General features: G+C 42.1%; 1 protein-coding gene across 1 annotated transcript in view; it reads left to right on the forward strand.

Moving 5' to 3' along the window:
- The window catches only part of KCNH1 (potassium voltage-gated channel subfamily H member 1), a 176,740-nt gene extending 150,765 nt beyond the window's left edge, over positions 1-25,975 (forward strand). The window contains exon 11 of the mRNA XM_063390736.1: positions 18,969-25,975. Coding sequence (XP_063246806.1) covers positions 18,969-19,817 — 849 coding nt within the window. The 3' untranslated portion in view covers positions 19,818-25,975. The remainder of the gene's footprint in view (positions 1-18,968) is intronic.
- The last annotated feature ends 368 nt before the right edge of the window (positions 25,976-26,343 follow it).

The raw sequence follows: 26,343 nt of genomic DNA on the forward strand, positions 1-26,343 counted from the left end.
CTTAGAGTACCTTCCAGCAGCTGGAAAGGGACTTTTTAAAAGGGCAGGTAGCTACAGGACAAGAGGCAATAGCTTCAAACTGAAAGATGTAGGTTTAGATTAGACATTAGGAAGAAATTCTTCACTGTGAGGGTGGTGAGGCACTGTAATAGGTTGACCAGAGAAGTTGTAGGTGCCTCATCCCCAGAATTTTTAAGGTCAGGTTGGATGGGACTCCAGGTAACCTGGTCTAGTGGAAGGTGTTCTTGCCCTCAGCAAGGGCTTTAGAACTAAATGACCTTTAAAGGCCCCTTCCAAACCAAACCATTCTATGATCTCTGAAATGACATACTTTATAGATGCAATATTTTCTACTTGAGAAACTTAACCTTGCAATATGAGCTTCTTTACAGTAATGGAAATTCATGGGACCTGCACATCACAGTGAGATTGAATTTACATTTACCTGAAGTGAATTATTTTATCTGTAGATAGATCTAGTAGCACATCATCAAATAAATGCCCTTGGATAAACTAACTTTTCTGTTATGATGGTAACAATTTGGTGCTTTGCCACCATATCTTTCTTTTTGCCTGGAAGCAGCCCATCACACAACTAAAAGTAGGGACCTCTTATTCCTGTTGTGTTACGTATGTCAAAGTAATTTATTTACTGCACTGGTAATTCAATGCACTATCTGTAACTGTTTTGGAAGCACATATAACTCCTTTGAACATTTATTCTTATATTATTAAATTAAATTTCTATATTGCTGAGAAAACAAGGATTGCTTTTCTTTCTACTGCAGACATCTAGTTTAAAGGCTAGACTGATTATTCACTCTCTTTACTCTCTAGTCAGGCAGCAAAAGCAGTGTTTTCCTTGTCTCAGAAGCTGTTACAAAGTTAAATCTACTTAAGATTCCCAGGTAAAAGGTGTTTGAGAGACTAAGGCTTATTCCACAGCCTAGATTGTTAGTAAAAAACGCCAAAAAAACAAACAACAACAACAAAACCTTCAAAAAAGGTGAAATTCATTGCTATTGCTTAAAAATTTTGTATCGAATCCTAAAACATGTATTTTACTGAGATTTTTTCCTGATTCTTTTGTGTATGGGAAGCTTTTTTGACAGTGCTTAGTTTTCCAGTTGGAATGAAGGGCTTCACACAAACTTTCTGTCTTCCTCCTCACTGTCCCTACATCAGTGGGAACTTCAGCATGCTCTTGTCTTGGAGTATTCTGTGAGGAGGACAGTGAATGCTGGAGGTCCTGGAGCATGCCCAAACATCTTTAGTGACCTAGACACAATAGCTGGACTTAAATCTAGATCTAATCTTAAAAAAGGATCTTTTTAGATAGGGAGAGAAGACCTAAAAATGAAGAGATATGCTGTAATTGTCCTGTTTAAGTATGGTGATTCATCTCAGTATGAAAACTCCTGTAAAAATTGGGCACTTACTATAGTTGAATTGTTTGTTGGGTTTTTTTGGTTTTTTTCCTTCTGACAGTTATTTTTGTGTTGATTTTGGGACCATTTCCTTTATGTGGCAGAGTTCAGGAGACGTTATGACTGCCAGATATTTACAGAACTGATAGAAAGTGGCCAGGAAATGAAATGGTATGGATGATTCCTCAGCTGAGGCCAGGCTTTGATTTTCTAAACCTTTTGTTTGTGGTATATATTTTTTCTGGGTGTTGTGAAGCAGAATTTGTTATCTGTTAAAACACTTGGAACTTTGTCTCTATTGTACTTGCTTGGTTTTGTAATACTAATACAAACTGGAGACGTTTTCAACAAAGTCATGATGCTTTAAAGCTATGTCCACCAATGTGTTAGCAGGCACAGTGACATCTGCTTGTTCCCTAAAACTGCCTGTGCTAAGAGGGTGCCATCAGCTATAGTTAGACACAAAATTTAGGGCTCAATCTGGCCGTGAAGAGTGGGAAGCGGGAAGACATGCAGCAGAGTGCAGACCCTATCTCAGCTTTGAGAACATAAAGGAGAAAGTAGAACTGTCACTCTCACCCGTTCAGGTATTTAAGTCTCTTTTTCTAACCATCAGAGTTTAAATGACCTCATTGGAGCAATGGCCTCATCAGAGGTGATGAATTTTCCATTGCATCCTGCACTGTCCGGGCGTGCTTGACCTTCCCAGTGGTAAGCACAGCTCTGTCCTCACTCTTGACCCTCATGCCCTTGGTCAGGGCGAATTAACAAAACCCCAAAATAGATGAGATGCTGCCATCAGCCACAGGGAGTCTGAAGTATCCCAGTCCTTGTTCCCTTACATGCAAAATACATCTCAATGCAGTGTATGATGCATTTGCAAATTTGTTGCCTAATTTGTTCCTGCAGTCAAAGTGAGAACGCAGGCCAGTCAGGATTCCACTTGGGTGTTTGGTCTGTGAATTCTGGCTGTGTAGGAGGCATTTTGGTTAGCCAGAAGCCTTCTGAGTTTGCCTCCTGTGTGTGTGGCTATCTACAAACCCAGCGAGGCGTAGCTGGATCACCCTGTGAGTGCCTCATTCTGTAGACACTATGCAGCACTTAGGTCCTGCAGGGCCTCTGCAGTGCCTGCTATCAGTAAGTGCCTGGTATCATAAAAAGCTTCTGATCACTTAGTCCAAGAGGAAGAGCAACCTTTGTGTAGTGTATTAATGTGAGACTTGGGAGATGCTAGTCTACGTCTCTGATCTGCAAAAAGATGTCTCTGGCAGCCTTTAAGAAATAATTTATTTTCTTCTGTCTTTTGTTCCCTTTCCATAAAATAGATATGGCATCATCATGCCAGATTGCAGCTTGGAGAATTAATGGTCTGTGTGTAGAGAAAGGATAATGTGGTCTGTTTGGAGCTTGATTTCATCTCTTTGGCAGGTGTCACCACTGCCATCAAAATGTTTTCATGCAGTTCAGGAGGCTTCTTTGTGTCTCCTGAGGTACCCTTGCCATCACACTGAGCAGCCTCACCACCACAGCCCCACCTCATTGGGATTGAGTAGAGGTTCACATCTGGGATGTGGTGATTGGTCAGTGAATTGCTGCATGAACCTGGCAGCAGAGCCCCTGCGCTGCTTCCTCGCCCTGCCTCCCGTTCGGGCTTGTGAGCCCAGCCCAGTCCTGGCTGCGGCACTAACGGGGCAATGCTCAGCCTCTGACACTGTGAAAAACAGAACCAACAGCAAAGCCAACAGCAACAACAAATTTTGGGGTGTCTCAGCACTGCTTTGCTGTCAGTGTTGCTAGCTGTAGGTTTGTCCTTGAGCAGGTTTGAATGTGAAGAAGCCTCTCTGAGAACAAGAACAGAATGTTGTATTGAAGCGTGTAAATGCCTTGAAAAATCTCAGGCAATTGAGAGTGACTCACGGCTTTAGCACCAGGGCTGGAGATCATTTGGCAAGACGCAGCTTCAATAACCAATGCAGGCACAAGGACCAAGTCTTTTCAGAGCTAGATGTGATGCAGAGATGAGCCTAGATTCTCCCTGCCCCCAAGGTACAGGCTAACAGTATTCTCCTCTTTATCTAAATCGTCTTGTCTGCCTGATGACTGCTTCTTTGAAGCTGTGATACAGTAGATATAGCCAGCAAATGATGTATTTAAGAAGATAATCAAATGCAATATGATATGCCAAACTTCTATTAAGACAGAAAAATTTCTGCCTTTCCTCTGGGGACTCCTCTTGTCTTGAGTTGGGCAAAGATGAGGTTTGTGTGCTGATTAGTTAAAATAAGTCCTGTGAAGTAATTTGACTCAGCTAACAGGGAGTGATGGCAGCATCCTGTGCTTCTGCTGAGTCCTTCTGGGTCTGCACATGAGAGCAGCAGCAGGCAGCCAGCTGTTCATAGGCAGCTCTGCACCCTTTAGCAGCAAACCTGTGTGTCTCACGGGGGAGGAGCTCTAATGACAAAGTGTAAAGGATCTTCTTTTAATCACCCCTGCACCTGAGCAAGATTGGAAGGTTGGATGCAGATGCTCTAAATGTATTAAATAATAAAAAAAAGGCAAAAAGCAAATCAATAAAACACAGAAGATGCTTTGAGACTCTTATTTTTAGCAAAATGAGTTCCAGACAGTGTGCTGGGGGCAGCTGGGTTGCAGAACATGTGATGATACATAGTCATATTTAAGATAAATGCTAAAAAATTGCATGACTTACTGAAGCAACAGCTTTTCAATTTATAGTATTCTGAGGACAGTGATTTTGAAGAGCAGCAGGTTGAATTTTAGCTGGTTTAATGCAAACTAATGTTCCAGAAATAATCCTCTTTATTAATAAACCACATTTCCTAAGAAGTCATGTATGAAACAGCAAATGCTATGTAAAAGGAATATTAAAGACAAAATCTGTTTCAAATGCCAGATCTGGCAAACTCTCCTGTTAGAAAAATATCTAATAGCAGCCGCATTGGGCTTTTTCTAACTGGGTAAGACAGATATTTGAGGAGGGGGAAAGTGAATTTGCAACTAAAATTGAAAAGTTTCCCAAGCAACCTTTGCTCAAAATGTGTTTTCATTTAGTCCAATATCACGACTGAACCGCACTTTATAGCTTGGGGCTGCTGGGGAAGTTATTGCATCTGTGTGCATGGGAATGCCTGTCACCAGCTGAGCTCCTGTGCTGCCAAGGTCTGCACATCAGCCCGCAGACCTCCCACCACCCTGCTCATCACGGCCATGCAGACAGCTCCTGCTCCTCCCAGTGCCTCTGTTCAACAGCACAGCACATTTCTGACAAATCTTCCCAAGGGCCTTCTAGGATTTCAGAGGTCAAATATATTTATTTTAATTATTTTATTTTTCAAAACTCTTTTTTTCCCCCCAAACTTAAGAAGTTTCAAGCTTGGCAATGTGATAAATGGGCTGCAGGTGAAATTGGTGATCTCCAACACTCCTTACTGTCAGTGCATGAAAGAGGGGCCTTGTGTGTTCAACTTCGTGTGTTGGAAAAAGATTTTTGTGCCCTGCCTGTTCTCCTGAGCTTTGGGGAGCAGAGAGAGAGACAAGAGGGCTGTTGGCAAGTATTGTAATTCTTGACCTCCTTTGGTGCAAGACCTGGCTTTGAGAGGGCAAAGGCAGGCAGTGTATTTACTGTTCTCAGACACTTTTTGGAGGCAGTGAGAGGGCTTGAGCATGTTGCCTCCCCCTCTCCATGTGACCCTGCAGCAAGGACACCACACTTACCCTGCATGTTGATGTATCACCCTCTGCTTGTGGGGCTGGTGGTCGTGAGGGCTCTGCTCTGAGGATGGGGACAGGCACCCAGGCAAGGAGCACAGTGGGGCAGCTCACTACCCCCCACTGAGCTGGAGGACAGCTTTTCCACATAATGAAAGCGTGCAGCATGTCAAGAGATGCTCCAGTACTGGCATCCTGCCAGGAGGACTCTTGTCCTGGGAGCTGGCATCAGATCCAAGTCATAAGTGAGAAGGTTTTGGAGTTTAGGGAGATTAAATGATCTCTGCCAGCATTGCCATGCCCTCCTTGACAGCATTTTCTAGAGCCTCCTGTCACTGAGGAACAAAAGCTGGATCTAGCATTTGCCTGGTGGTTCCATCCACTTCAGCCAAACAGGCGTTTTGGGCTGGATGCCCCCACAGCACAATGAGAATAATGGAAATTACAGCTGATTTACTATGCAATGATGCTTCTGAGCCAAATGGTTTCCATCTGAATATGAAGCAAACTTGCCAGTGTGCTGGTGTAATGAGTGCACCATCTCTTTGCCCCTTCTGTGCCTTTGCAGTCAAGTATTCACTAGAAAGTGCAGCATTAGATAAAAATCACAAAGGCAAGGTTGGGAGTCACACCTTTAAAGTTTCTCTAGGTTTTACTTGGTATATAACAGTAGCTCCAAGTGTTGGGAAATGGATAAATTAAAAACATGCAGCCCTGCTTTGTGGAGAATAGCCCAGGTGTGTGCATGTGCCGTAGGCTTGCTTCAGCAGGGTCAACGTGGAGTCCCCATGCCGGGAGTTGTAGGAATTGTGCTGTTTCATCTAGAGATAAAATGTTTTGTCCCGTGGACTTTTGAAAAACCTGCTGGAAGTCTGAAAGCACTGTAGCTTCTTTTTATGAATCTGGTGCCAAAATCTCTGCAGTGAGGCCCCTGTGTGATCAGTAGCACAGAGCCAGATAAAGCCTGATATAAGTCTATGCTGTAGGCAGACTGGTGATAAAGATGCATGTTGGGAGAGTTCAGGGGCGTTTCAGAGGACAGCAGGGGTGGAGGATGAGATGTATCTTTGACAAGCTTCTGAGTCCTCTAAAATCTGTTAGTCCTTCCTAGCCCTGGACAGCCTGTGATTAGAACGGCACGACAGCTCGGGTCCACCTGCTCTTGAGTTGTGATTGCAGCAGGGAAGTGGGTGCACAGAAGTTAGGTGGCAAATTCAAACTGGTGAATGAGTCCCGTGAGAAATGGGGTTATTATGCAGTAAGGGAGATGGTCTTAAAAGCAGCTCATTTGATTAGGATGTCATGATGTGAAAAATTAAGAGCATTTTCATTTCTGTGGGATGGTGAAGCTGTTGCCAAAATCCAGCTTTCAGTTGCTGGTGCTGGTTATGTAATGATGGCTGCTTAGTGTTTCTGAAGATTGCAACCTCTTAGTTGAAAACAATGTCAGGAAGAGATTCTTGGGCACGGTTTGCTGTTTGTGCAAACACTTTTATTTTCTCTGAGCTCTCTGTTAGCTTGTCCAGCTGTGTCTTTGTCAGGTGTGCACACATAACAGATTGATCTAAGCATTGTTTACTCAGATTCAGGGGGATGCACTGGCCATATCTGCTGTTGTCTTTTCTTGAGTTTAGATCCATGACTAACATTATTTTGGATAACGCTGTCTTTTGTGGATCTCAAAATAGCATTTTCCATTAAATGACTGTTTCCACTACATTGAAATACTCTCTTTGTGGAGTCTGGTATTATTTCTACATGCACCTAACTGCTGAAATGTCTGCTGCATTCTTCAGTTGCTAAGGAAATAGTTTCCTTTCCTTGATAAATATTTTTAATGCCTCAGCCTATGCCTGTGGTATAGGATCATAGATCTTTTCACCAGGACAAATTTAAGTGAACTTCGGGACTAGTAATTCTTGCAGACTAGATGTCTTACACAGGCATAAGAGAAAGCAGAAAGGAGAGAAGAGCTCTCATGGAGACAGGAAGAGAGGGGTTTTTGCCTTTGTTTGCTTAATTCTGAGCAATTAAACAAATTTGTACACTGTGGTCAAGTACAATCATTGTCAAAAGCGAAAAACTTTCCAGCACCATTGGCATGTCTACTCCTAGGTGATGCTTTGCACTGGGAAACGTTCCCAACTGGATCTCAAGTGCTGGAGACCTTGGTTGTGTCCCGCAGGTTGTATGAGGGACATGGAAAATGTTTCCTTCCTGTCCTCAAGCACAGCTTCACAAGGTGATGGTGACAGAGCAGAGTGTTGCAGCACCTGCCGTGGGTCTGTGGCAACATGAAACCCACCTGACTTCCAGCAGCTCCTCCAACCTCTCCATGGCTGCAGGTCTTCCCTATTTCAGGAAAGTGAGAGTATAGCGTGCTGCTCACAGACTTTATTTCTGATCAGGATGATGGTGGTTCACATTCCTACACTTGGGATAAGAATCAGTTCATGTGAAAGATGAGACTAGAAAATAGGTAACAAAACATAATATGATAAGCTCAATGGAAGATGCCTCTCTTCTTTTAAAAATAAGAAGACTATGCTATGTAAATATAAACCATAAATGCACATGGGGAGCTAAAGAGCCTGTGATGCAGTGTGAGGAGGAGTTAAACAGATTGCAGAGCTTCACTGCACTCCTAATCCGAGACATGGTGGCTTCTCCTAGATACTAGTACAGCTCTGAAACTAAAATAGATCACATTTCAGTGATGCTTAGAGGCTAAGGCCTAATGTCCCAGTACTACCATTGGAAGAGAAAGAGAAGCAGTTAGCTCAGGGGTGAGCTCAGTGTCACATCTCTCTTATCTCAGAACAGGGGATCAAGGAGAACACTGATTTTACAATGCTCCTTAGGAGGAAGCAAGGAGATGTCACCTGAAGTATTTAGGTTTAGCCCAATGTGACGTTCGAACATGGAAGAGGTAGAGACAGCAAAGCACGATAGTTAAACAATCAATATTTTGTTGATCACCTAAAAGCACGTAACCATGTCAGTGTACACTCTGTGCTCTGCCTCACTTAAGCTACTGAAGCTGAACTCTTCAAACCTGCCTGCCTCTCAAATGAAAATTAAATGTTTTGCATTGTCTCAGTGAAGTGGAAAAATAGGGGAAGAGGAGAAAGTGTAAATGAAAAGCTGTCTATAAGATGAAATGGAACATTTTAGTTCGGGGAAATGAAGGGTTAGAGCTGCAGAGCAGAAAGAGGGCACCATTCAATAAAACTGGGATAGTTTTCAGGTTCAGAAAGTTAATTTTTATCACTGATTTGAGAAGATGAGGAGAATGGTAAAAGTGCTATGCAGGAGGGGTTCTGGGATTAGGTGTCATTGTCTCCCTGAGATTTTTCTGTTTTGAAAAATCAGAGTGCTGAGGGAGTTTGCTGAAGCAGTAGCTGGAATGTGGAGATCCCACCTCCTGGTGAGCACCTGTGTCTCCATGCTGGAGCACCAGTCCTGTCACCTGCCTGAGGGAATCTGTAGGACCTCAGTTCCAATTCATGCTTTTAAAAGCAGGACTTCCTTCAGCCTGACTTGTTGGAAACACTGGCTCTGAATGTCTCTGTGCATGGAAGGCAGGATGTCCTGTTGTGTGTGTTTCCAAAATGAAACACAGGGGTGACTTGGGGAGACTTGGAACAGCTTTCCCTGAGGTGATCTCAGCCATCCTGGCCTGTGCCCCACTTGCACAGCAAAGCTCTGGCAAGGGACAGAAGAGGAAGGAGAGCTTCCTTCATGGCATCTCTGTGCACATCAGAGTTTGAACTGAGTTTTTGTCCCCATAATGTGGTGACAAGAACTGTGTTCCTTAAAGGGGTGTTCAAATCCTTTTGGCAGAGGGGAAAAGGGAATTTGCTTTCTGCTGTCTATGAGTACTGTCAACTACTCATGGAAACAAGGTAGACAAAACCATGACCATGGTGTCCAAGAGTCAGAGTCTAGCACACACTTTCTCTAAACAAAATCTTTTAACAAAACTGGTTGCAAATGCAGCCTGAATTATGATTGAAGAGGTATTTGGGGATGACTGAACCACTGTGTATCTGCCCATATCTGTATAAGAGGGAGAGGTGTGATAGAAACAAAGGCTGCATCAAAGCCAGCTTTTAGACTCACATTTGACAGTCTCAGGGAATCTGGAGTTTGCTGTTCCTCTGCTCCTGGTGAAAGGTATGTAGAGGTTTTCAATATTCAAATCTAACTGTGTCATTCTTTGAATGCAGATGATGGTAAATATTTTAAAAATGAGGCTTTCAGTCTGCTGGTGTAGAAACAATGCTCTCCTGCTGAATTATCCTGGTTTTCCTCTTCTGGAGAAGGTGTTTTCTTCAGGGGAAATTCATGAATGTTTAAGTTTAGTGTGTCAGAAATCACTTGACATTATATTGAGGATCTCTTGTCTGAAACCTGTGAGGGTGAACTCTCACAATTGTATCAGAAAGGGATGTCTTGCACAAGTAACAGTTCACACTGCTGATGAATACTTGTGTGGCTGACATGAGACACTGCGATATGTGCTGGGCCTGCGATGTCTTCCCATGAAACAAGCCATTTTACCTCCCTCAATAATAACATTTTGCTCTGCGTGTGTATAAACTTAAAGCCCAATAGAACCCTAAGCATTGGTGCCACATAAGTAATAAAAATAATGGCATCAGTCATATTGGAGGGATTGAGAAATTGCTGTAAAACTCTTGGAGGTGAGTGAATGAAATACCCTGATATCACCCACCTCTGCCAGTATTGGAATCTATATTCAGCATGAGACTTAAGTATCTGCTTCCACAGAACTAAAATACCTGAAACAAAATCAAGAAATTCAGCTCTGAAGGATTCTTTGTGAAGTTACTTGGAGGCATCAGTCAGTCCTTGGCTATTTTAGTTAGCTCACCTGGGGATTTAGTGGATGGGAGACAGCGATCAGTTTTGACAACCAGTAAGGAAGACGGGGCCGTCACTTCCCATCACCAGCTGCAACTGGACTGTGGGAAACTGGCAGAGTTGGCTTCTAGGAACTGCGAGTTTAGAGGAGCTCTTGTAATGAAAGGGTCTGAAACACCTCACTACAGTCAATTCCTGTCTTCCCTTCAAGGTTTTAAGCTCCTGGCTGTTAGTTAGGGCTGAAAGGGTTTGACAGCTGCTCTGGGAAATGGTAAGCAGTGCACTTTTGCTGTTGCTGATTCTCATGCAGTTTTAAGTAGTTTGTTTCCTTCTCACATATTGTTTGTTATCCAGGCTTTTGAACAGGGAAAAAGGACAGACCAGTTGGGTGGCACTGGGTGCTGGACTGTGCAGGACTGCAGCCATACTGGGCCACCTACTTGGGTAGAAGATTTATTCTCTTTCTGTGCAGGGATGCAGTTTAGTTTGCTTTTCTTTAATATTACAGCTGAACTTTAGACCTGTTAACTCAGAGAGAGACACAATAAAGGAGAGTTTATGCTATCTTAGGCAATTTATGCAGGCAACTTTCATCTGAGTGTAATTCTCAATTTATAATTTCAAGAGCTGCACAACTCCTGTGCATTGGGAACACAGAGCATTGTATTTGTGTGGATTGGTTTGTGAGTGGGCATTTGAAGGTAGCTGAATCATTTGTAAGCTCCTGGTAAGCTCTGATTAATTTGAATACGTTTGAAAATACATTTGAACCCTCTCTTGGAAAGTAAAATACCTGTCAATCACTGTAAACCTAATGACAGAAAAGCAGATAAGTGAAAGCAGAAGGAAAAACAAGTGAATGAAGACACTAACTAAGAAGAAATTATCTTAATGGCAAGCTAGTATCCAAAATGTAATCACAGAAAGCAAACTATACAATTTAACTATTCCCTCAACATATTATTACTTTTCTCAGCTCTACAACCTCTGCATCCATTTCAGATCTCAAGTGGAATTGTGTCTGAGTTAGAGGTGGGGAAAAAAAATCCCAAATCCTTGACTCTCACAAATTGTCTGGTTTCTTCCAGGAAACACTTAGTAAATGGCAGCAAGCCACAGGGAGCTTGGAGAAACAGACTCTGAGTCCTGAGAAGGCACATTGTACAGATTATGTGACGTTTTGTATAGTTGTAATTTAGGTGGCAGAGAGGTAAGTTCCTGCTGTGCCTTGGGCTCTCTTTAAAGCAGTTTTCGAGGCAGTGTTGTCTGCCCAAGAATGCAGGTAGTATGTTGATCTGGAATAAAAGATGACACTACATGAATTGTTAGTGTGTCTGCTGTCTGCCCACAGCTAGAAAAGCACTCCATGTGCTAAAAAAAGAAAATTTTTAAAAAACCAAAACAATGCAAAAAAACCCCCCAACAAACCCAAACACACGAAAATAGTATTTTATAGGAGTTGCTGCTGGAAACTGCTGACACTTGGTTGTCAAAACCCATAAACATTCTTTTTTTTCCTCATTTACTAGAAACAAGAAGGTCCTACTGAGCATTTCACATTTTGATGGACATAGTAGTTCTCAGGGGGTATAACATTCCACCATTCAGATCTGGCATAATTTCCCTAAAGCTTTTATTTGCACATTAGGTATTTGCTTGTGACAGCTACTTTTCCTCTCAGAACACTGAAGTTCTAGTAGATCTTTAGCAATATATATATTTCAGTGGTTTCTTTTTCCCTGTTTCTCTTGCATTCTTTCTAAATTAGTGAAGGAGGTTGCTAAATGAGCAATAATGTGCTGTAATTGTGTCTATCCAAATCAGTTTGGTTTTCAGTTTTTAGTTGTGCAGTTGTCTAAGTTTACTGTTGACAGTGTTTTAGAGTCTGTTTTGGAGAAGAAACATCTCTTAATGCCTCAATACCTGCTAGGGAGTCTGTTGCAGATCAGGCAGGGTTTTTTATTATTTCCACTGATTGCTTTAGACATAATTCTGTCTTACTTTCAGTAGTATTTTTGTAAAAGCTTTTTTCTTTTCACTCAACACTAGCACAGGCTGTAAACATGAATTAGAATGAGGAGTTTGACATAGAGGAGTAGAGCCTTGAGTTGTGCAGAACTTCTAAATAAGTAATAGTGACACGATTAAACACTAATATTTGAGCTGGTATTTCTAGAATTTGTAATCAGGCTACAAAGCAGGCTCTGACAGAGAAGAGCTTCAGCACTGATGAAGTGCTCATGACAGTAACATTTAGCCCACGTGTTGTTCTGTAGAGACTGAAATCCTTTTTCCCTCTTTTCATCTGGGCAGCCTGAATGCTCATGAAATGATGAAGTTGTGTCTCTTCCAAGCACTTGCCTATTAATGAAGTGCACAGAAGTGTGGGGTTTGGAAAGTAAGTGGGTACTGCTCTGTCTGAAGGGCAGGGTGATGACACTACAGCACGAAGGGCTGTGCCCACCCACATGTTGGTTCTTGGGCTTTGTGCCTCCCAGGGATCTCTGAGGTTTGCTGACACCAGCTCTCCTGGTATCAGCACTCCTTTACAGCCCCACTGCCAAGACCTTCTGAATCTTCGTGTGCTTTCAATTTTCAGATAATTAATGAAAACTGGAAATATTTGGGAGTGCCCAGAAGGGACCTTAATTGGCGAGAAATCTGTACCTTTTCAGAAGCAGAAACAAAATTCTGCTGTTATAGACAGTAAAACTAGAGAGAACTTAATGACATCTGCAACATTATTGCACATTCTCTTGATCCTATATTTAACGAGAAGGTAGGAGCAGTGATTCCCTCCTTTCTGACAAGCCATCCCACGTAATTGCAGAAGACACAGGCTCCTTTTGCCCTGACACCTGCTAATACACTGCTATAGGGATTCCTCATCATTATGCTCTACATTGATCATACGCAGCTTTGGCTTCTTTAACATCAGTGTAAAAAGCACTTTGTTTGTTGAGCCTTCCGTCTCTTTCCATTTTTCCTCCCCTCTTGCTTCTTAAAAAAAATTAAATAAAAAAGGAAGAAAGATTGGATCCAATTTTCATCGCACTAACATCAGCCTGAAGATATTTTCATCAGTTCTTGGCAGATCCTAGATGGACTGTGTAATAATGAATGCCTTTTCATGATTGTTTCCCTCATGCTTAAGTTCATTTTCTGTGAGCACTGTATGAAGTAATTTTAAGCTTTTAATTGTTTATGATATTTGGCACTTCCAAACTCTGGGAATGTTTCTGTATCTGTGAAAGAGAATTATTAAGCACCAGAGAAAAATGCCATGCTACTTGCTGTTATGCTGAGGAAGACCTGCCAAATCTTGCAGTATTTGTGCACGCTATAGAGATGGAAAGAAGGGAAGCTTGCAGAGCTAATAATAGCAGCAGCTTTATGGCTAGAAGCCTCATAATTGTAACTCCACGATGACAGTTTGATTCAAAACATGATGAAATCCATACTTCTAGATATTCCTGTGGGTCTTGGATGAGTCTTTACAAATCAAAGTTGAAAAAAAACTTGGATGTTTCTGCACAGGATGCTAAGATGCTTTCATTGCAGGTGCAGGCAGGTCTCACAGCATTTGTCAGGGTAAGGTTTTCAATATATTCACAATATGTGTAAATGTAGCTTGATCTGATCTTTAGGTCTGTCTCATGCAGTGTTGGCATGCAAGTCAAAAATCTGGTTGTTAATACATCATTCCTGCCTTGCCCTTCTGTTGATTAGGGTTGTGTTGATTTCAGGCAGGGTGAGGAGAGGCAAAGAACAGGGCTTGCCATAACTTGACAGGCAGCACCACTCTGGGTGAGGTTTGTGAATAACCAACAGAGCTGTTCATGACAAGAACAACTACAGCCAGTGGACAACACAGTAGAGCACCTTTCCCATGTGGAAAGGCTGTGGGGGTATTGGGATTGTTCAGCCTGGAGAAGATTCAGGGTACCCTAACTCAGGGTATCCTTCCAGTACCTCAAGGGAGCCTACAAGAATGGAGACAGAGTTCTTACAAGACCCTGTAGTGACAGGAAAAGGGGAATGGATTCAAATGGAATGAGGGTCGGTTTAGATTAGATAATAGGAAAAATTCTTCACTGTGAGGGTTGCCAGAGAATTTGTGAATGCCCCATTCCTTGAAGCATTCAAGGCCAGGTTGGATGGTACTCTGAGCAACCTGGTCTAGTGGAAGGCCTCTCTGCCCATGGCAGAGAGGTTGGAACTAGATGATCTTTAAGGTCCCTTCCAACTCAAACCATTCTGTGATTCTATGGTTCTATTATTCTATGAAACTTAATCTTGAATCAGAAATTGAAGCAATGTTTCGTCAGGATGTCATGATGGATTCTTCAGTGCCATCAAACTGGGTGTTTTTCTAAAAGATGCAATCTAGTGGTAACAGGATTCCGCCCAGAGAATGCCCCTTCAGAGCAATCCTATGGCCTGCCTTATGCCTGGGGGTCACACTGCCATCTGTTCTCCTGGTTTTTTCATACAGAAATTATGAAAGTCATACTCACAAATAATATCCATGCTCTGTTATTTAAATGATGCTTGTGTTTCAGTGCTGAGCACAGTAAAATCCTTGTAACCGTCGCTGGGCACTCCACATTTGACAACCACATTTGACAATTCAGTTATGTCTGCCTCATATTTTTAATACTTTGACTTTAATCTGTAAAAACATTGATTCTAGAAATACAACTTGAAAATTCTATGATGATTCAAAAGAGGCAGAGTTTTTACCCAAAGTCACTTAAGACTTCATCTTCACAGCTAGGTAATACTGAGGAAAGGGAGAAGTGCTTGATGTAATCTTGTCTTTCTTTCTTGGACAGGACTCATGCACAGGCAAGAATATGGTCACAGAGAGCTTTCTGTCCTAGGTCTGTGAGGACACAGGGGAGCAGGAGTGCACCAGGACATGTCAGCACATTTCTCCACTTGTCTCTGAGTGCATTTTCCAAAAAATAAAATTGTTATCGAGTCATCACTACTGCAGGCCTTGATTAAATGTTTATATAATTGCAAGAATCTGTGCCTAACAGGGCTATTTTTCAAGGTTTTGGCAAATCTAGGCTCATACGTCCACAATACTCCAACTTGTGGCAGCTTAGGCAGCTTCTCTGTAGAGGTACAAGATTCAGCACCTTTCTAATAAAAGCAGGATTATGAAATGAGATTTGAGATTGGAGGTGTGAAATATGCAGCTTTAGGCCTGGTGTTCAAATTTCACATTATTTCATCTTAATTCAGGTTCTTTGTCCATTTTTTGGCTTTGACACACTGTTAAAATGCTCCCACTAGGTTTTTTTTCTGTGGGATCTGTGTGCTTAGGTCTTGAAGAGTGCGATGTTATGGAAAACTGCATAACTTGTGATGTCTCCTGTGTTTGAGCAGTGTATGATACACAGGCTAGGAGATTTTGAGGGTATAAAGCTCTGTCCCTTCCCAGACAGACAAATGCGTGGAGGAAGAGAGAAAGAGGGACTGTTCTAAAAGGTATATTGGGATCTTTGCCACAATATTTTGGGTTTTAACTTTGAATAAGGTCCATATTTGTAGCACTATAAAATTCCATATGAAAATTTCTGTGTAGGTCTTCTCTACCTTATAACAAATGAAATCTATTTTCTTTTCCTTTGCACTCTTACTGCACATGGGAGCAGGTGTACATTCATTGGCATACCAACCACATTTTCTAAATAAGTTGGCCACTGCTGAAGATAAACCACTTAAAAACTGTGGTTTTCTCTGCATTTGTAAGAAAAGAGTCCATTTTAAACTTATGTGTATTTTTATTTACAAGGACTTGCATTTAATCTTAAAAAAAGGCAGAAAAATTCCACAGAGTTAATTAAAGTATTTTCAATTACTGCTGAGCTTTGCATAGCTATAATATTTTTGCTTACTACATAAATGTGGAGCTGTCTGGAGAAAATATGGCATTGGGGAACTTGCAAAAAAGTGACAGCTTTGCCTGAGCTTCCCAAGGAGAAGTTGCTCTCTGACAGCTGTTTCTCCAGTGTCTCAGGAGTCAGGTAAAAGGAGCCAACCCAAGAGTTGGAGGGATGTCCCAGGCAAATGTGTGTGTGTTTGACTTGCACCACATAAGCACAGCATGTCACATAAATACATATCTGTAGAAGACGTCAAGCAGGGTGGGAGACCCAAGGGTTGCATTTCTGCATTCATGCAGTGGCTGCTGCCGTGGTGTGCTTCCCTTGGAGCAGGTGTAAGGCCTTGTGGAAAATGGAACTCAGGGGTCTCGTCAGTGTGGTAGCAGTACCCATGGCAAAGGCAGTGTTTTTACATCTCCTTCTACATACCTTCCTTTTCCTGCTGCAGTTGGATCTCCCAAAGGCAAAGCAGTGAAGGTGTGTTCAGGGCTCTCAGGGTGACCACCACACAGTGGGAAGGCTGCTGGCAGCTCCTCCATGGCCAAGTGTGCCTGGCATCCCCTGGGAGGACTCACCCAGCAGTGCCATGGAGAGCAGTGGGGCTGTGGGTGGATAAGTGCTGCCAACAGCTTGTCCATTGGTGCTCACCTTTCTGCATTTGATGGTAGATTTATTCTGTCCTCTACCGCTGAGATCATGCTACTAACTGCGTGAGGTGCAGTGGATAGGCCTAATATGGATTGGACCAGACTGTTAATATGGGATTGATTGCTTGAGAGTTGCTCATTGCTGTCTCTCCTGCATGGTGCTGTAGCAGAGACAGCTTTTGTCATATATTTTCCCATTTATGTTGCAAAAACCAGTCATTAAATAGCACGAGCTGCTCCAATGCTTTCCAGCCAAGTGCTGATTGGGCTGTGTGGAGCAGGGCTTGGCCCAGACACTGACTCTGCTGAGCATCCTGGCCTCTGGGTCTGAAAAGCCTTCCCTGATGATCCCTATGAGTGTGACCACTGCACCAGCCAGTCAGACATCCCTTCTGAGCATTCAAGGCAAGTCCTGATCCATAGGTCAGACCAAGACTACATGTTCAAAGTAAGCCCTGTTAGCTACATCTGGCACAGATGTGGGTGTCCACACCTAACATGCAAACTCCAGGAGACAGAAGGCTTGGGGACACAGAATTTTGCAGGGACAAATTGACCTGGCTTGGTCAGGTAGCTGCCTTGGTTTGCTGGTGCTTTGTGCCCCCAGAGCCAGCCTTGGGATGCTGCTGGAGTGACCCCTGAGACCCTGCTTGGCATCACTCTGCTCCAGCAGGGCGAGCAGGCACAGTTGCCCTAACACTGGGCTGACACTCATCCCTCAGGTGAAGTGGGAAGCTGCCAGTGTGTGGGAAGCCATTAGCCTGCAGGATTGTATTGAATTCCCTTCCCTGCGAGTGCTATTCTTTCACTTCTAAGGATTACGCTGCTTTGTCCACTTTCTACTGAGCTCATTGCACAGTGAGTTTCCTGGAGGGAAGGAAAAAAAGACTGTCAAGTACCCTGTTTTCTTATTCTTATCTCATATTTAGTTTCCTAATTGCAGCTTGGAAATAAAAGATCCTTCCTGCTAATTTTATTCTTTTGTATTTAGGAAATGCTGCCAAGTCTGACAACTTCTTCCTTCCAAAGACACACTGTTAAGATGTTTTTTTCCCTGCTCCACAATGACAAAACTGTCAAGAAGCATTGGAGTCTGGAGAAACATTCATTTTGTGTGTGCCAGTGAAGAAGTGCTTATTAACTTTAGTTTAATTTAAATTTGTCTGCAACAGAGGGATGGGTTTATTTACACATTTCCTAATAGTGATTTGAATCACAAAGTTATTTGTGCATTGAAGTGTAAGGTCTTTGAGTGATTTTCCCAAAAGCGGCTAAAGGGATTAGGTATCAGTGTTCAGTAGAAGCTGGGGGCTGCCATCTTTTACCCTCTGTATTGCAGACTTCAGCTTTGGGAACCTCTCATTTTCAAACAAGACTACTTAACTGGTTCTTCATTAGTGCTGGAGTGCAGTTTTTGGGTTTGGTTGGAAAATACCAATGCTAATGTAAAATGCACAGAGTTTTTGAAGAGAATGTGTTTCTGTCACACACAAGGAAGAAACCTTGCCTGGCTAAAGGTTGGGACACTGTGAGGCTTTTATCAGTACTGTGGGATCCCCAGGCTGCTCCTATGGAGATCACTTAGCCTAGAGGCTCGGGAAGATATAATTAGGAGGGTAGATGGAAAATTAATGCTTCTTTGTGCACAAATGTTCTCTTTTGCATAAAATAAAGAGATAAATCAAGACATGAAGCTCTACAAGCTTGTGAGGTAGTCAAGCCATGAGCAGCTTCCCCGTGACTTGCCAAGCCCATCTCCCATTGTCCTTGTGCCTCTGGCTTTGGGTCTGACTCAATCTTTGCAATTTTAAACTGCACATTTCTTCTAGAAGAATATGTGGGAGGAAAGGAGGGCAAGAAGCATTTTGCAAACTATTGTCAAAGAGTCCAGAGTAGTCTCTGCTGTACTGGCACCACAAGTGGCCAAGCTGTGCTAAAATAATATCAGATCATGTGCAGTGAGGGAGCAGTGAGATGAGACTGATGGGAATGGCTGTGTAACATTAGAAACTTGGTGCTAAACCATAGAGTCAGGAAAACAAATAGAAGATGTTTTTTAACACAAAATAGAACAAGTATCTTCCTGGGATCATTATATCTACAATGGTAGCACTGCCTTGCTGACCTATCAGAGCTGGAGAAGTATTTTTCTTCTGGTTTTTTTTTCTTTCTGGTGTTATAAGACAGATGGTGTCTGCTCTTAAATAATGAAATAAACGATGTTCCACACAACATAAGACATTTGAAAATGTTGCTATAAATGTGCAGAGGTTGTGCACTTCTCAGTTAAAATATATTCTTTCAAATAGTTCTTTCTCCAACCTTTCCCCCCTTAACAAAAGTGCAGTTAATCACAGAGTGAAATCTCTTTCCCCCTGTAGATTGTGTTCCGGAAAATCAGCGACGTGAAGCGGGAGGAAGAGGAGAGAATGAAGAGGAAGAACGAAGCACCTCTGATCTTACCCCCCGACCACCCGGTCCGGCGGCTGTTCCAGCGGTTCAGGCAGCAGAAGGAAGCGCGGCTTGCGGCAGAGAGGGGCCGAGATCCGGATGAGCTGGATGTGGAAAAGGGCAGCGCTGTCGGGGAGCAATCCTCCGCTCGCGCAGTGGTCAAGGCCAGCGTCGTGACGGTTCGGGAGAGCCCGGCCACCCCCGTGTCCTACCAGCCCGCCTCCACCTCCGGCGCCTCCGACCAGGCCAAGCTGCAGGCCCCGCCGTCGGAGCACACAGCCTGTAAGGCACCGGGGGACTTCCCCCGGAGAAAAGGCTGGGCCAAGTTCAAGGAAGCCTGTGGGAAAGGCGAAGACTGGAACAAGGTCTCTAAAGCAGAGTCCATGGAGACTTTACCTGAGAGAACTAAAGCTTCGGGAGAAGCTACCCTGAAGAAGACAGACTCTTGTGACAGTGGCATTACAAAGAGTGACTTGCGCTTGGATAACGCCGGGGAGACGAGAAGCCCGCAGGACCACAGCCCGGTCCTCACCGAGGTCAAGCATTCCTTTTATCCCATCCCAGAACAGACTCTTCAGGCCACCATGCTAGAAGTGAAACATGAGTTAAAAGAGGACATCAAGGCTTTAAACACAAAAATGACCAATATAGAAAATCAGCTTGCTGAGATACTTAGGATATTAACCTCAAGAAGAAGCTCCCAGTCACCACAGGAGTTGTTTGAAATATCAAGGCCCCAGTCTCCAGAATCAGAAAAAGACGTGTTTGGAGCTAGCTGAGGTGTTTCTTTTTAAAAACAAACAAACCAACAAACAAAGAAACAGCCCCCTAACACTTTACATTTAATCTTTCTTGAAAACGAGTGAGGGACCCGTTCACTAAGCATGTTCCCTCTGTCTAAAAAGGTATGGTAACAGGAATTGCAACCTCATGTCAAGATGGCAGCTGACTTTGAAGCCTTTTTGACAGCAAGGGTACAGTTTCTGAAGTTCTTCTTTTCTCCCTTTGTCCTCATTCCACCCCCAACCCCTTTCTCTCCCTCGGGATGTTGGAATAAGGATTCTGACAGCAGCCATCCCTGTGAGCCCCAGGTGATCTCTGAGGTTTTTGGAGCATGCCTTATGTCCTTAGCTCGGGTTATGCCTATATGAATAAGCACTTGCCAGGGTGCTTATATTTTCAGTGTTTGGTGGGTTGTTTGGGTTTTTTTGTTTTGTTTTGTCGCTGCTGTCACTGTCTCAGTCACCTCTACAGCATGCTGGATGTCACAGTATATTTTCATATATCAGTAATAATGCAAAGAGCAGTAGGAGATATGTATTTCACTGTCTGCTGAAGTTTCTTTTGGGTAGTCAAGGAAGAGCTAATAAGGTGAAAAAAAATTGTACTTTTTAATTTCAAACTGACATATTGCTAAAACAATTACATTTGACAACATCTTCAAAAATAGCCACATTATTTCAGATCTATTAATAAATGGGTTCTTCCACACTGTCATTCACTGAATTGAGGGTATACTTTTTCAAATCTTTTTATGTTTTTTCAAAAACTTCTGTCTCGGATGTCTTTCAGCATTTGATACTTTTGCTTTCAACTCCAGCTGCTGGAGGGTTGGGTGTGCAGTGTACCTGAGAGCAGCCCACAGCATAACATATTTGAAACATCACTAATAGATCCTGTAGATTTGCCTCCCGATGAAAATATACTGTGGCATTTATGTCCTGTTCTGCTATGAATCTGCTCTTTTAATTCTTGTTAAATTATTATTCAGAAGTTTCTGTTTTGATTATGTTCATTGCAACCAAAGGCTTTCACAGAATTTTTAACAATTTTACATGGTGGCATTTTCCTCTATATCCAGATGTATTGTTCTTGATCTAATCTAGCTTGGAAGCAAATGGATAGTAGAGGTAGAAATACAGTGCTTACTATATGCAAGTGCTATTGTAGCAAGGAAACAAAGAGATCTGCTTCTTAAAGAAGGAGATGTTTCCAAAACTTATATTTTCATAACTTTTTTCAAAGGAAGATTGAAGCACTTTACCAAAACTATTCTTCATTATTCATATAGGGTAGCATAGATGATATCATGATTTCTGTTCTCACCTTGGGACACAGGTGTATATTCACAATATATTCACTCCACTGATCTGGTCTGTTCACTGCTTAACAGTGGCTTAGATCTCAGATGTACGGTACCATACCACACTTAAAGGGGTTTTCATTTTTAATGGCAATAGGGCTTAATGCTGCGTATGTTAAGTCTCATTCTTTTTCCTTGGTACTAAGTCATTTACAAAGAAACACAGGATTTTTTGAGGAAGACTTTCATTCATGTTCAGTACAGAAGAGGCAAGGAACACAATCAATTTTAATGGTTTCTGCTGGCCTGATGCTTGCACAGTGCAATGCAGAACTGTGTCAGACATCCCTGAGGAGTTGGGACATCCACTGATGACTGGCACAGTGGTGAGGCTGTGCTGTGCAAAGCTCCCAGCTCAGGTCCTGCTGTCAGAGTGTTTGTTTGTACCTGCTCCTGCAGTAACTGCCCTTGCTCTCAAAGATAACAATTATTCCAAGCGCAGCACCATCATTTCTAAGGCCAGAGGCAGGTGGTTTAGGATTGGCTTTCATTGTCTTACTCCTTGGTTTGGTATGGAGGTGCCAACAGATTGTGAATTCATACCCAAGGATTGAAATACTCCTGAGAAACAACTCTTGGGTTCAGATCTGTAGGTCACTGTCTTCCCTCCCACAAGAAAAGGCAAGCAGGGAGGCGAGTTGATCTGAAACCAAGAAGCTACTTCCTCAACTTATTTCTGGTTCCATGTTTAGGTTTCTCCAATGGTACTTGGTGTCTTTTACAATTGCTCACTGCAGACCTGCAGTGCTGAGGAAGGCACTCTCTGACCAAAGGCATGCTGTTTGTGTTTGGTGCTTTAACCACTCTAAGTGGCAGCAGTTACCTGCAACAGCAATGGCATGGCTGCCACAGAAACTCATCCATCCACACTTTCTGTGAGAAATTTTGTCATGATTTTTTTCTTTCTAGTCTTCTTAGACAGTAACTACCACCTAAGTAAACTCCAGGTGTACTGATACACAAGGATTTGTAATTAATTTCTGAAAGTTTCAGCAAGTTTTTAGAGACTGCCTTGGAGTCAGTTTCCTGATCCAGGCAAATTCCTCACCAGCATGATATTCACAACACTTTTCTTCATAATATTTTTCAAAGGCTGAAAGTCTTAGCAAGTCCTTTGTGAAAGTGTTGCATTTACCTGCAGTTGGATAAACCTGGACATGGGCTTATCCCAGGTGGACAAGGGAGGAAATGTTTACAACCTCCCAAGTATGTGCCTAGTATCTCCAGAATTGCAGTGCAGACCTAAAATTGCAGTGCAGTTGCAGCTTACCTGGCCCTTTGTTGCTGATACTGAATTGATGTTTCTCAGTGATGTTTTTGTGTGCCCTCAGGGATATGTTAAAGGTTATTCTGCTGTCGCTGATTGCGCAGTCTGGAATCCCAGCAGGACAAGCCCCAGAAGCCCCCTAATTGAAACAGTTACCCAGACCTGTGAACAAAGGCAGACAAGTCCCCATTTTCTGGGGATGCTCCTTGTGTAGCCTGATGCTCAGAATGATACCAAACTCCTCCCCACCCTGTATATCAGGGGTGGGTGCACCCAGTCCTTTTCTAAGGCTTTTTTCAGGCTCTTACAATGACATTTATCAGTTGTAAAGCCTTCAAAGATTCTTACACACTCCTGAATTCCACTTAAAACTTAATGTCTTTGGAGATTATGGCCAAATTTAATTTTGTTATGGTCATGAAATGGCAGACAAACTCTGCTTGCTCCTTACAATGACACCTTCAGGGTGTCTGCTCCAGGTGAGCCCTGGCAGCAGTCAGTGTCAGACCTGTACAGCTGTAACTGGGATTAGGCCCATTTATATGAACTGTCAGGCACTGAAAATGGTTGTAGGAGAGTGAATCATCCCTCAGCAACCTGTATTTTTTGTAAGAGAATTTGAAACAAATACTATCTAGGATGAGCTTTGGTGCTTAGATTCCCTGGACTACTGAATGGTTAAAAAATGAACAAATCCATGCCCACTCCTTTGAAACCCAGACTAATCTAAACCTGTGCTCAGGCTCTGTTGATGCAGCACTTTTCCTTTAAAGAGTGGCTGAAAGCCCCTGTGTTACAAATCCATCTTTCTCCACTGAGCCTTACATTCAGACAGATGCCTATGGCTGGATAGCATGGGGACTCATCATAATTGTTATTTTTCTTTGATTTTATGTGTCAGCTGTTCCTTTTTCTCTTGTTCCTCTCTACATGTTGGTTAAGCCTTTTCACTTAAATTATTTTCCAGATTAGAACTGAAGGATCTCTGAAAATAAGACTCTGCCCCTTCACAAGCAAATGCTTGTAGATAGTATAAAGAAAAAAACCAAACAAAAACCAAAGCCTCAGTTTTAACTGTGTTCTGGCATAGTGCTTCTGCCATTTAACACCCTGCTAAATGATCTGCATCATTCTAAAAGAGATGATGTGTTCCATTTTGACTATATGGTGTAAATAAATTTCAGCCAAAAGAAGGTAGTTGAGAGAAGGAGCCTGTATTACGATTTGATCAAATGGGAACTTCTGAAAGTTCATGCTTTAAGTGGTTACAAAGAATACAAATATGCAGCACATGAAAAAGGATTAAAAAAGCAAACCCCAGCCCTCATCCCTACCTTGTTCTGATACATTTACGTCTGTCTGGTATTACAAGTATACTTTTAAAACACCATTCTTCCTTTAAATCTCTTCCACAGTTCTGCCCTGAATCCCAGCGAACACCCTGTTTAACAGCTTCGAAGGCGATGTTCTGTTTCTACAGTACTTCCCTTTAATGAACTGAACAAGATACTTACTGTGACTATCTGGTGATACATTTTCAATCACTCTTCTTAACCAATCTGTGAAAAAATTTGCTACATAATTTGTCTTTACGATATAAACAATGTGTATGGTTACGCTTGTGCAGATGCGTGTACATACACACATATATATAATATCTATGTATAGATAAGTCTATGGATTGCATTTCTGTTAAGTAAAAGCACATTCTCATTGATTCCAGTCCAAGAAGGGAGCTTAAATCTTCCAGGTAGACATCCACTGAGTGTCCTGTTAGTGTCTTGTTTGTTAACTGTTGAACTTTTAAGGCCATGATTTTTGATTTTTCTAGCTGGCCTCAACTTCATACTGTGAGTCTGGTAAATAGTGTAATAGAGAGAAGATCTGGTGCGGGTCATGATAGTCAGGAAAGAGAAATCCATGTGATTTCTAGTTGGTGGGGATAAGGTTCATAAGCTGGTGTTTGTTGCTCACAGTATCTCTGAAGCCAAGCTGCCTCAGTAGTGTTTCTCATGGCTTTTCTTGCAACAGAGATGGTGGAATAGATGGATTTATTTTTTTCTGGTACCAGGGGCTGTCTCAAAGGTGCTGAGCCTATCCTTCTTCTCATGGGCAGCAACACATGGTTGCTGCACCTCTGCTTTCTTGCCCTGTGTTAGGTGATAAAAAGCATCTTCTACTGAATTTTTCATTTCCACATAGTCTCCTGTGGGTGTATTGGCAATAACAAAGTCTGTGTTTTAGCTGCACTTGTGATACATCAAGACAAACCTTTTAGAGAGAGTCCCGTGCAGGGGAAGCTCCAGAAATTTGAGGTGAGGCACAGTAGGATACTGTATCCTCCAATCTGACATCATTTTGACCACATTGTTGTGGGAAGCATTGATTCAATTAAATGAAAATAAAGCTTTTTTTGCAATAAGATATATCCAGCATTTAGCCTTAAGACCCTTTCATAAGTGATATAATTCAAACTGTGATTCCATTCTTCTTTATTCTTAATGTTCTGTAGTATTTACAGTGTTGCCTAAAGATGAAGCACTTTGATTAGCTTTCTAAATCTAATGGAAATCACTTGCTGGTAATCACATTTCTTTCTCCACTTATTGCCTTCTTATTAGGATAATTAATTACGCCAATTGCCCTCTCCCCTCATAAAACAAAGAGACATGGCTACTGTCTAAACACTTTTGGATATCAGGGAGCAAACCCGTCATATTGCAAAAGTGTTTGTTTCAGAGACTTTTTTTTACAGATCAACAAAGCTAATGTGAATTTACCTGCAACTGTAATTTGTTTCAAGCTGATTGTTAAGTGTTGTGTAAACATATTTGATGTGTAATCCCAGAACATCTCTGTAACTGGATCCAAATGCCTAATATTAACAAAACAGTTTGGGATTTTCACTAACTGTTCTGAAAGGCTCATGGGTTTTTTCTTCTTCCCGCTAAATCTGTGACCACTAACATAGAAAAAGGATCATTTTAGCTGTAGATGAAAGAAGTTCAATAATCTTGTATCAGGATGAACTGCTATATAAAGAAATACCAAGTTTTCCAATGAATGTGTTATATTATTGTACCTACATGCAATCAATATTTGTACATCTGTTGGAGATCTGTCTGCGTTTCAATATTTAGCCACCACTGCATGGACACTTGATTGATATGCAGTTAATGCAGTTGCTTTGGCGCTTTTCAATGTACTTCACTTGTTTTTATCCTTTCAGAATTCCACCAAATACTCTCAGTTCTTTTTCTTTGCATTTGTCACTTTGTTCAATGAAGCATGACTAGAAACAGAGAATGAGTAGATACTATTTTTGTGGTCAGCAAAGCAGCTGCCAGTAGATAGACAGTGTGTGTATGTATGTATGTATACGCACTGTCTGGGAATGTTTCAGATACAAATGCAGCCACCTCCATTAATGATATCCCTAGTCAACATTTTTAAACAAGCACAAATAATATTTGTAAAAAAAGAAGTTTAATTTTATTTATTATAGTAATAAACTATTTTATACATTACAGTTGCTTTGGTGTGCTTTTCTCTGTGTTGAATATGTGCTCATAAGATCAACAAGGTGGTTTTAAATTACTCTCTGGAACTTCTGGCTAGCAGTTTTGTTGCTGTTGGTTTGTATCCCAAGTGTTATCAGTGGAGCAGTGGGATATTATTGCTTTGGTTGTAAATTACTCAGGTTGTTTTTTCAGATTTCTTTCTGCTGTGTATCAGTGCAAAGGGATTCACATTTCCAGGCTCACTGTAAACTAAACTCAGGTGCTCTGTAAAGTGAATATCCTGACATCCCAGGCGGTGTCCTGTGCTGTGGACCTCAGTCTAGCCCAGGTATCTGCTAAGCAAAGGAGGTCACCAGAGGACTGGCTGTGACCTG

This window comes from Prinia subflava, chromosome 2 (assembly GCF_021018805.1).
Source record: "Prinia subflava isolate CZ2003 ecotype Zambia chromosome 2, Cam_Psub_1.2, whole genome shotgun sequence".
In the NCBI taxonomy this organism is placed as follows: Eukaryota; Metazoa; Chordata; class Aves; order Passeriformes; family Cisticolidae; genus Prinia; species Prinia subflava.